This window comes from Microcaecilia unicolor, chromosome 10 (assembly GCF_901765095.1).
Source record: "Microcaecilia unicolor chromosome 10, aMicUni1.1, whole genome shotgun sequence".
Classification (NCBI taxonomy): domain Eukaryota; kingdom Metazoa; phylum Chordata; class Amphibia; order Gymnophiona; family Siphonopidae; genus Microcaecilia; species Microcaecilia unicolor.
In genome coordinates, this window is record NC_044040.1 from 68,535,947 (window position 1) to 68,548,408 (window position 12,462).

General features: G+C 42.1%; 1 protein-coding gene across 1 annotated transcript in view; it reads right to left on the reverse strand.

Moving 5' to 3' along the window:
- ADAMTS20 (ADAM metallopeptidase with thrombospondin type 1 motif 20) overlaps positions 1 to 12,462 on the reverse strand; it is a 294,657-nt gene that overhangs the window by 181,544 nt on the left and 100,651 nt on the right. Inside the window, exon 11 of the mRNA XM_030215611.1 lies at positions 10,519 to 10,623. Coding sequence (XP_030071471.1) covers positions 10,519 to 10,623 — 105 coding nt within the window. The remainder of the gene's footprint in view (positions 1 to 10,518; positions 10,624 to 12,462) is intronic.

A 12,462-nucleotide genomic window follows, 5' to 3' on the forward strand; every position in this document is an offset into this window, starting at 1 on the left:
ATAGTAACATAGTAAATGACGGCAGATAAAGACCGCACTAATCCCAACAGGAGGTTCAAGGCAGTTAACAAAAGAATAGCTCAGACAATATGAGGAATTACAAAACTGTAGGTCATAGTAATGTAAAATTAAAATTTATCAAACAAAAAAGTCTTACATTTTTTACTAAGTGCATATAATTTGTCTCAGAATGGATTTGCAAAGGAAGAGTGTTCCAAATGGAAGTTGCCCGACAGGAAAACAAAGCCTCAAATTGATGCTTAGATCGAATTCCCTTAAATGATGGGAATTTCAATAAAAACTTAGAGGAAAAACACAAATTAGGGAACATTTGAATTAACAAATTGGAAGCGTTATCATATAAAACTTGAAACACTGCAGAAACAACTTTAAAAATATATCGTGCTTTAACAGAGAGCCAGTGAAGCTTTTGGAAGTATGAAGACACTATCAAATTTCTTCAGATTTCTTTTCCCGTTTATATAGACACATAAATGGGAAATCTATAAATAAAGCAGGTCCTGAATTAAAAGAAAAAAGAACGTTAATGCAAAGCACACCTCAACAGAATTTGATTCTGATCATTGTACAATAGCACTTCAAACTCACAATCTCATAAATCTGAAATACGTTCATTTATTATTTATTTATTTATTTGTTTGTTTGTTACATTTGTATCCCACATTTTCCCACCTATTTGCAGGCTCAATGTGGCTTACATAGTACCGGAGAGGCGTTCTCCAACTCCGATATGAACAAATACAAAGTGATGTTGTGGTAGGATAAGGTTCATGTGGAACAGACACATTAGGGAATGGTAGAGCGGAACAGTTATGTTATGTCCATTACGTGCTTTGGTTTCGTTGTGTTGCAGAGATCAGGCATTTAAGTTGGATCGGTAGGGTATGCCTTTTTGAACAGGTTAGTTTTTAGTGATTTCCGGAGGTTTATGTGGTCATACGTTGTTTTCACGGCTTTTGGTAATGCATTCCACAGTTGTGTGCTACGTAGGAAAAACTGGATGCATAAGTTGATTTGTATTTGAGTCCTTTGCAGCCTGGGTAGTGGAGATTTAGATAAGTTCGTGTTGATCCGGATTTGGGTTGTAAAATGCCTAAATAAAGGATTCCTGACCACAAAATCATACCAAGTAACAACGAATACGGACATATCACCCCCATGGATACCTGAATGTAGAGTTCCCCAAGGATCCCCTCTATCACCAACTCTCTTCAATCTAATGATGTTACCTGTAGCCAAACTTCTAGCCAATCAAAACCTTAACCCCTACATATATGCAGACGATGTTACGATTTACATTCCATTCAAACATGATCTAAATGAAATAACCAACGAGATCAACCAAAGCCTCCAAATCATGCACTCCTGGGCGGATGCATTCCAGCTAAAACTCAACGCAGAAAAAACACAATGTCTTATGCTCACCTCACAACACAACAAAAGCAACTACTCCACCATAACCACACCATACTGTTCTCTCCCTGTCGCACAAAATCTAAAAATTCTTGGAGTTACCATTGACCGAAATCTCACACTCGATGCTCACGTGAAGAACACAACAAAAAAGATGTTCCTCTCCATGTGGAAACTCAAAAGAGTAAAACCTTTCTTCCCGAGATATATCTTCCGTACCCTGGTACAGTCAATAGTAATAAGTCATCTGGACTACTGTAACGCATTATATGCTGGCTGCAAAGAACAGACTATCAAAAAACTCCAAACAGCCCAGAATACCGCCGCCAGACTCATATTTGGAAAAAACTAAATATGAAAGTGCTAAACCCCTAAGAGAGAAACTTCACTGGCTCCCACTCAAGGAACGCATTGCGTTCAAGGTCTGCACGATTATACACAAAATCATTCACGCAGACGCCCCAATCTACATGCTAAACCTTGTGGACTTGCCTCCCAGAAACGCCAAAAGGTCATCCTGCAAATTTCTCAATCTGCACTTTCCAAGCTGTAAAGGACTGAAATACAAGCCACCACCTTTTCTTACATGAGCACGCAGTTGTGGAATGCATTACCTACAGCCCTGAAAGCGATCGATGAAATAACTAACTTCCGCAAATCTTTGAAGACACATCTCTTCAACAAGGCCTACAAAGAGAACCCATAGCCTTACACAACTACCTCACCAATCCACCCAATCACTAAAGTCCACCTTCTATCCTACCTAACACCTTCCTTCTCTCTTCCCTTATTCAATCTTTGTACATCACTAATTGTATCTGATATCATGGAATGATTATGTCATAACCAAACTCTGTAAGCCATATTGAGCCTGCAAATAGGTGGGAAAATGTGGGACACAAATGTAATAAATAATAATAATAATAATAATAATAATAATAATATTTTAGCACCTGCATGTGCTTTAGCTTGTCTTCAAGCTGGCTGCATCCCACCACCTCCAACATGTCAGAGCAGATGGGCACAGTCAACCTTAAACCTATGCATGCAAGAATGCTGAAAGATCTACTGCTCCAGGGGGGGCAGCAGCACAAACCGTAACAATGGCAGAGGGAGATTGTGAACACTTTGGAGGGGAGACAAGAGAGATGCTGGACACCTATAGGAGGGAAAGAGAAAAATCTAGTCTCCTCTGGAGGGATGGTGTAAACTAGAGGGGGGAGGAGGGGTTGATGGTTCTAGAGAGGCATATGTTGTTGCGCCAGCTCTGGGTGTGTAGGAGTGTGGAAGTGTTGAGGTGGGGGTGTGGAGGGAGCTGGGGATGTCTTTGAGGAGGGAGTGTGTGGGGGGAGGGGGGTGGGACTGGGGAGTTTGGGAGTATATGCTTCTTTGACCATCCTCCTGTACTTACTCTATTCTTCTCAAGCTTTTGAACTATTCCCCCTCCCTCCCTGTGCCACCCTCTCTCTCCTGAACTCTGCACTTTCCTTGCCACACCCATGCATTCACCTCACTCCCCTGTAACCCAGCCTCATGCTCTCGCCTCACTCCCCTACCTGCCACCCATATAGAGGGCAATTCTATAAAATGTCTTCACATATGTACATAAATTACTAGGGAGCCCTTTTACTAAGGCATGCCCAAAAGTGGCCCGCGCAGGTGTAGGCGTGTGTTTTGCATGCACGCTGCTCCATTTCTGAGCGCACCTGGAAAAAAAGGATTTTTCTATTGTGCCGGAAAATGGACGTGCGGCAAAATAAAAACCTGTGTGCATCCATTTTTGTCCTGAGACCTTAATGCCACCCATTGGACTTAGCGGTAAGGTCTCACAGGCTAACCGGGCACTGTGTCCGGCGTGCACCAACTGCCAATTACCACCAGGTAAGTGTCCAGCTGTAGAAAATAGAAAATATTTTCTATCGCGTGTTTTGGGTGCGTGCCAAAAACTGAATTACCACCCGGGGCTTGCAGTAGCCGGGCGGTAGTGCCAATTTGATGCGCATTGGACACGCATAGGCAGCTACGCGCCTTAGTAAAAAAGGCCCCTAGAATACCAAGTGCAAAGTGATGCATGTGGGAAAGAGGAACCCGAATTATAGCTACATCATGCAAGGTTCCACGTTAGGAGTCACAGACCAAGAAAGGGATCTAGGAGTCGTCGTTGATGATACGTTGAAACCTTTTGCTCAGTGTGCTGCTGCGGCTAAGAAAGCAAATAGAATGTTAGGTATTATTAGGAAAGGAATAGAAAACAAAAATGAGGACGTTATAATGCCTTTGTATCGCTCCATGGTGTGACCGCACCTCGAATATTGTGTTCAATTCTGGTCGCCACATCTCAAAAAAGATACAGTGGAATTAGAAAAGGTACAGAGAAGGGCGATGAAAATGATAAAGGGGATGGGACGACTTCCCTATGAGGAAAGGCTAAAGCAGCTAGGGCTCTTCAGCTTGGAGAGAAAAAAAGGCTGAGGGGAGATATGATAGAGGTCTAAAAATAATGGGTGGACTGGAATGGGTAGATGTGAAGCGTCTGTTCACGCTTTCCAAAAATACTAGGCCTAGGGGGCATGCGATGAAGCTACAATGTAGTAAATTTAAAACGAATCGGCAAAAATATTTCTTCACTCATCGTGTAATTAAACTCTGGAATTTATTGCCAGAGAATGTGGTAAAGGCAGTTAGCTTAGCGGAGTTTAAAAAAGGTTTGGACGGCTTCCTAAAGGAAAAGTCCATAGACCGTTATTAAATGGACTTGGGAAAATCCACTATTTCTGGGATAAGCAGTGTAAAATATTTTGTACTCTTTTGGGATCTTGCCAGGTATTTGTGACCAGGATTGGCCACGGTTTGAAACAGGATGCTGGGCTTGATGGACGTTTGGTCTGTCCCAGTACGGCAATACTTATGTACTTATGTACCAGCATTACACAAGTACTTGCCACCTTAATCTATGCATAGACACCATTGAAGTAATTCTGTAACTTCAATGGTGTCTATGATAGATGGAAGTCATTTCTTTTTAATGATATCCTTGAAATCCTGACTAACTGGGATGAAGGATTTTCTTTTAATTAACATAATTGTTCAAACAAAGTCCACTCAACTATTATTCTTTGGAACTGGAATAATGATATTGGTTGGTAATTACATAATTCATTGGGGTCTTTAGCTCTTCCGTTCAATCTGGGTTGAATGGTTGCTCCCTTCAAAACCCTCAGCATAACATCTTCCTGAAATGATTGGCTTATTGGGTCTGTAGAAATGCTATTAATCTTAACTGAGCTAGTAACTGTTGAGTACTAACTACAGTCATCAAATTAAATTCTTGCCATAATAGTTCACAGCACTCTAACCTCATACTGCCTCTGACCTGTACTCCTGTCTCACCCAACTCATTATCTAGGTGCTCTCAGTTGTATTCTTAGGCCCAGAGATCTTTAGCTCTATCTTTATTTAAAAAATGCTGGCTCCTCCCACGACCAAAGGGCTTGGACTTTGGTCATTTTTGAGATGGGCATCCTCGGTTTTCATCATAGCTGAAAACCGGGGACGACCATCTCTAAGGTTGACCATCTCAACATTTGGGTCGACCATCTCTAAGGTCGACCTAAATGCTGAGATTTGGGCGTCCCCGACCGTATTATTGAAACGAAAGATGGACGCCCATCTTGTTTCTATAATATGGGTTTCCCCGCCCCTTTGCGGGGCCATCCTGGGCGCCCTGTTCGATTATGCCCCTCAAATGTTTTTCCATAGTCATCAATGCTTCCCAAACAGAGTCTAGATTTAGCAAGGAAGGCTGGAAATATGTTAAACTTATCTGAGGAGATTCTTGGAGATGAAGAAATTCAGGCAGCAAAGGGCCAACATTTTGGGTAACTCCTGCCACAGCTTTGTCCCTCACTTCAGCTCCAGCCTGCTCTGCAACTACAAATCGCTGCTATAGACCACCCACTGTTACTGGATAACCAGATCCATTCCACACACTGGAATCACAAACAGCCATCTTGCACCGAGCTCCTCCAGCCACGTGAGCTGCACCCTGCAATAGCCTAGGCTGGGGCGGGTGTATCTGAAGCTCCGGCATGAAAGATGTCTCACTGAGGGATGAGCTATTCAACAAAGTTTCCCTAGGATCTCACCCAGCCAGTACCAGAGTTAATGCAGAAATTCCATGAAGGACATGAGCGTCCGAAGGGCCCATTGGAAGGCAACTGGTTGGAGATGGGGTAGGTCCGAATTTGGCCTTTCCACTTCCCCATGGAGCAAGGAAAATCAAGGTAGGCAAGTAAGTCAAGAAACTCTTGTCCTCACAGTGACACCATCTTAGACCCACTTCTACACAGCTCATTTTCTCATTTTTTCATAGAGACATCAAAAATAGATCAAAACAATATCCCGACAGGGAGATCTTGTTTTGCAAATTGCTGAATTGGGGAAACAGTCCACTGTTGTGATCTCTTTTGGGGATAGCAATTTGATGTCTCATGGCTATAAAAACAATTAACAAAATGAGCTGTTAAAAATATTCTTGTTTAAACTAGAAGTGTATATTGTAAAGAATTTTTTGAATACGCTGTTCTGGAGAAGATTCTGAGGTCTCTTTTTCTCCACATTCTTTTTATAAGTCTTTGTACATTTTCGTGTTTTTTGACTGTTTCTCTCCTTATTTGGGTGGTCAGGTGACATTATTTGAAACTAACCCACCCTCCCTGAGGGTGAAAGTTGAAGTTGTGGTTTTTTCCCTTTAATGTGGCTCTTAGGATCTATTGGGTTGCTTTACTGTAACTGGTCTTTGCTGCCCCCTCCCCCCCCCCCCCCACCACACACACACTAGCTGCAGCCCTAGATAATTACTTAGATTACTTAGATTGCCTAAAGGTTAAGACAGCCCCCTGTGAAATAAAATATTGAAGGAATCAGGAGAGAACACCCACCAACACATACTCACACACACACACAGAGGCCCCTCTGCTGAGTTTTCACAGATCTACTCTACTTTCTTTTCAGACCTATAAGCCAATCCTCTCTCAAGCAGAAAACATCAGTTTAATCTGGTGCTCTGTGAAAAGGATGGTGGGTCACAGCTGCAGGGTACAGTGTTTAATGATATAATAGCTAGTCAGAACAAAAGGCCTATTATGGCTTCCAGAAAACAGGGTCATGCTATACCAGCTGCAAACCCTGAAAATGTTCTCAGCATGTGTAATTGAAGCTGTGTATTGTGTTCAGTAGTTACATCTGGGCAATTCACTATATTACATTTTTTTAAAAAAAATATGGCATGTTATCTTAAAGTATTTGCTAATTACAAATAATATATGTGAATTTAGGGGCCATTTTACTAAGCTGTGCTAAAAAGTGGCCTGAGCTATCCCCAGTGTGGGTCTTTCCTGGACGCTGAGGCCACTTTCAGAGCAGCAGTAAAATGGCTCCATTTTCCATTATTCTCATTAACGGCCACGCGCTAATTCCCCCCTTAGGGCCTGGCCATTAGCATGTGAGCACTTACCGACAACTACTTTCTAGGCGGTAAAGGCTCACACGCTAATTGGTTAGTGTTCAGTGATGTAGCTGCGCTAACCGGTTAGCGCAGAACCATGTTTACTCTTCTGCCCTCAGACACAACCAAAGCGCTAAAAAATAAGTTCCATTTTTTAGCACATGGGAAGCACACGCTGAACACAAAACTATCATGGGACGCCCCCCGATAGTGCTTTTTAACCTGTGGTAAACACGTGTTAGTGCTTACCGCAGCTTAGTAAAAGGGCCCCTCAATACTATTGCATGTATAGTACTTGAAAAAAAAACTAGCAAATGGCAATGTCTGATATTTTTATGGCAGTATCCAATGAAGTGGAATTAGAGAGGGAGGAGATATGTTTAAAATTCATCACTGTCATATCAACATAAAGGAACTTCAGTCCAAATTCAATTCCAAGCACATAAGCAGTATGTCTAGATCAAGGCTTCCTTCACCTGTCCTGGGAACCCTACAGCCAGTCATTTTTCAGGATACCTATAATTAACATGCATGAGATAAATGCTTATATACTATGGGCCATGTTTACTAAGGTGTGCTAGTGTTTTTAGCGCGTGCAAAAAATGCTAACGTGCCTCTAGCACGGCTTAGTAAACAGGGCCCTAAGTTTCCAAAGTATGCAGATTTTTCTCTCACATATTTACTGTGCATGTGATGTGAAACATTGGAGCCGACTCTGTGGGTGCTGTGGGTGCTTCAGCACCCCCAATATTGAGAAAATTCCTTGTATGTGTCCAGGGAGGGGTTATTTCCATTGGGCTTAGCACCCCCAATAATTTTGAAAAGTTGGCTCCTATGATGTGAAACATGACTGGCTGTGAGGTCCCCAAGACAGGTTTAGGAAGCCATGATGAAAGAGGAAACCAGATCTATAGTAACTGATCAGGTCTATATGATTTAACTACTAAAACACAAATCAATTTTCCAAGGGTTTAGGCTCCTAACTTTGAGAGTTAGGCTCCTTGACCTCTCTTCTGTCCTCACAAGGTGCCCAGCACAATATCTGACATAGAACTAAACCAGTATTTTAACATCACCAGGCGGAAACTCAGGCGTGGATATTCAGCCGGCAGCGGTGAGGGTAGTTTTTAGCCGCCGCCATCTTTATTCCCAGATATTCAATGCCAATTCATATCCGGACACTGGCATTGAATATTCAGCGATATTCAGCACTTACTCACCTAAGTGACACTCCATATAAAACTGACTTTTATGTGGTCTGATATGGCCACTTAACTTACGTGGTTAACTGCTGAATATTGGCATTTAACCACAGAAATGCCAAATCTAACCCCAGATTGCTCAGATGTTTGAATGCCATTTCAGAACAGGGGCCACTCAGGATGGGGAAGCTGATTATATCTAGATGGGAAGAGGATGTGGAGGGGTGTGATCTAGGCAAGACAACAATACAAACGTGTATTCCTTATTTCACATAGGGAATCCATGTCTGCATTTGTAACTCTGAACATTGGAACTTACACCTGTACCATGGAAACCTAAGTGCCTGCTGTAGGGGCAGCTCCCAAGGCTTCAGATCCCAATTCCAGCGTTGCCCCCACCGATTGTTCCACCAACTGACCTCCCCCCCCCACAGCAGCTCACCCAACTCCCTACCCAATACCATCCCTGACACTCCCAAAAATAACCCCCCCCCCAAAAAAAAAATCAAACCTGATAGAAAATCCCCTCCCCACCATCAACCAGCAAAGACCCCCCAGCAAAGAAACCCTTCCTCCTCCAGAGCCCTGGAGGCCCCCACATATGAGCAAAATCCCTACATGTGGCAGCCTCCTCCACACTCACTCCAAAAATGGCTTTTGGCCGCAAGTGTCCCTACTTGAGCTAACTGGGGGTCCTTGATGTCTAGAGGGGTGGGTGTGATGCCCACTCTCTCCCACCTCATGTCTTCCAGGTCTTAAAAATGGCCACTGAGACCTCTAGTGGTAATATTGCAGTACTACCACTGAGTCAGGCTTCCATATTTCTTTGCCAAAGATGAGGTCTAGAGAAAGAAATCCATTTTTAACACACACATCTAAAACAGCATGTTCAAATAAGACAACAACAAGGGTATTGTCTTCCAATTCCTCTGTCAAAGCCCTAAGCAGAAAATATACAAATAGGAGTTTCCCCCTGCACTAAAAGCAGACTACTTTCCAGAACGAGTACACACATGCATCCACAGTCTATGAATATAAATGGATAGTGGACCTAAAGAATAGCCCCCTCACTAGAGTCCTGGTTCCCCCTGACACGCTGGAGAATGTGCCATGGAAATGACAAAACAAAAACCTTCTTTTTCTTTGGAAAGTAGGCTACAAATTACTGTTAGGATGTAAAAATCCCCATGTAGGCAGTGCCAGATTTATGTATAAGTTACAGCTCAGACCTCACATTACAAGGGGCCTCATGTTCCACAAAAAAAAAAATGAAATGCATTTGCAAATAATGAAAACTGTAATATAAAATACTCAAAATTATTGTTTTTATTATCAAACATTGTTGGTTGTTTTATTTTTTTCCTTGTCTATTAATCTTAAAATTTACTTCCTATTTAATCAAGGGGAGCTTCTTAAATGTAACAGCTTAGAGGCCACGATCCATAAAAATCCAGCCCTGCTTCTATGTCTGATAACTTCTGTAGGACCTGAAAAGAAGGGCTGCATTTGACAGACATTTTCACATTTCTGATCCTAAAATTTTTGGCAAGTTGAAATATTAATCTAAAAACCTAATTGTATAAAACTAAAGAGTAAGGGGACGATATTTTATTTTTGGCCGGTTCCAACTTAACCTGCCAAGCCGATATTCAGCACTGGCCAGTTAAGTTGGAACCAGCCAAAGGTAGGCCTGTGGTCAAATTTGGTCACCAAGCTTAGCTGGTGAGTCTCAGAAAATTGGAGGATAGCCGGTTATATCTCGCAATATAACCAGCTATCTGCTAAGTGCTAATTGGCAATATTCAGAGGGAGACAGCTGGCTATCTCCCACTGAATATCACAGGCTAATCGGCTAAAGGGTCATTTTACTAAGGTGTGCTGAAAATGGCCTGCATTAGTGTAGGTGCATGTTTTGGACATGCGCAGACTCAATTTTCAGCGCACCTGTAAAAAATGCCTTTTTTTATTTTGGCCGAAAATGGACATGTGGCAAAATGAAAACTGGCAAGCGTCCATTTTGGGTCTGAGACCTTAATGCCACTCATTGGCTTAGCGGTAAGGTCTCACACGTTAACCAGGCGATAATGGTCTACGTGCGTAGAATGCCCTTAACCACCTGGTTAGCGCTGCGCGCCAGAAAATAAAAATGATTTTCTGGCACGCATAGTGGACGTGCATAAAAAATGGAATTACCACCTGGGCCATGCGGTATCCAGGTGGTAATTCCAAATTGACACGCATTGGGCGTGCGTAGGCACCTCTGCAGCTTAGTAAAAGGGCCCCCCTAGTACCATTTAACCAGCCAGATGCTGTTAAATGGTTTTGAATTATCAGGGGTAAATGTTTACTCAGATAATAATGTCATGAAAAACTTACCATGCTAGAACCACATTCTGTTCCATCCGCCAGTGGCATATGCTGAGTGCGACAGCCCTTATGAACACCCTCTGTGCTTGTACACCACAGCCGTTTGCACTGCTTCTATAAAACAAAAGCCAGAGACTGTTTCTTTCCCATTACCTCATGTTGGTTGTTACTACTCATAAAATATAATACTCATTATAATATAATATGCAGAAGCTGATTCATGATCTTTGTATGTGTGGCATCTTAGGCACTTGTTTTCAAAGCATATGGACATCCATATCCTGATTTTGCAAAGCCAGGATTTGGATATCTAACTGATGTAAGTCCAAATACCAAGGAGGAGTGTTGTGGGTGTGTTATTTTATATTTGTTACATTTGTACCCTGCACTTTCCTACTCATGGCAGGCTTAATGTGGCTTACAGGTACTTATTTGTACCTGGGGCAATAGAGGGTTAAGTGACTTGCCCAGAGTCACAAGGAGCTGCCTGTGCCTGAAGTGGGAATTGAACTCAGTTCCCCAGGACCAAAGTCCACCACCCTAACCACTAGGCCACTCCTCTTCTGGGCATGACTAGAGAGGACTCAAAATCAGGATGTCCAACAGCGATTACTGAAGGGAAGGAAACGTCCCAGTCTTAAAAGAAGAACGACCTTAGTTAGTTCTGTTTCAATCACCTCTAGGGTACAAAAAGATGCTCTGATTGACTAGCTGGCCAGTGGAGGGATTAAGGCATGATGCCTCTTTAATCTCCAGTAGCTGCTGTCCCCCTCCCTCTCCCCTGATAGTGAAACTGGAAAGGAATACCAAACTCCGTGACAACTTCAGGTATTATGGGCATTCTGGCTCAAGTCCCAGTTTAACTTTTTTTAATTTTTTTAATTTGTGTGCCCTCCAGGAACAGAAAAATACCTGCTATACCTAAATATATAAGGCACCTGCAAACCTGAAGGCTATTGAAGTAGTGTACGTTTAGGTACAGTTGGTATTTTTCTGTTCCTGGAGGACTCACAATTGCAAAAACAAAGAGTTAAGATGGGATTTGAACCTGGGTCTCTTGGTTTACAGTCCACTGCACTAACCTCTAGGCTGCCCCTCTGTTCTGCATGGTTGTCTATGTGGCCATTTTCTAAGAATGCTGCTATACAGATGTCCATGTCCCTTGTTTTCCCCATTCATAAAATGGATGTTCATGCTGGACATCTCCAGCACACGGACGTCCATCTCACGTACCTTTGAACAGGAAGTCTCTATATATTTCCTGTTCAAAAATACATGTTAGATGGATGTCCGTTTGGGATGTTCTGATGCAGATGATCCTATTCTGACTTGGATGTCCTTTCGAAAATGCCTCTCCACATATCTCTTCTACTTTAATGGTTATATCTGAAAGCTCAATATTATATAAAGGACTATTTTACATAGAAAGTTTGGCCAACCAAATAATTTATGTAGTTGGAAGTATTGATGAGTACGCTGTTAGTTTTGTTTAGCTCGGCTGATAGAACTCAACCTCATCTATCACTACTGACTGACTGTGGTAGGAATTCTTTAATTTCTCTATACCCCCCTCCATTTTGCCTAAAGCAGTACATTTTCCTATTGACACTGTACTAGAGATTACAAGATACTACTTTTAGATATATGGGCAGTTATTTCCTTCATAGAGGATTTATTAAAGAATATTGTTCCTCACTTGTGCTGTTTTACTTCTGAATCTATATCTAAGTTTAAAGAGATAAGGTAGCTTATTCTCATATGCAGCCCATGGACTTAAACATTTTTTCTTTACAATCTACCAAACTTTTAGCAATTAAGGATAGCCTCTCTCTGCATCAGAAGTTGAAGGCTATGGAGATTCATCTTAGAAATTAGGAATATTGAGTTTCTTCATTTTCCTTTTACTCATTACCTTTCAGCTGAAATATTGGTAAGGAAATACTTTTGAGATGT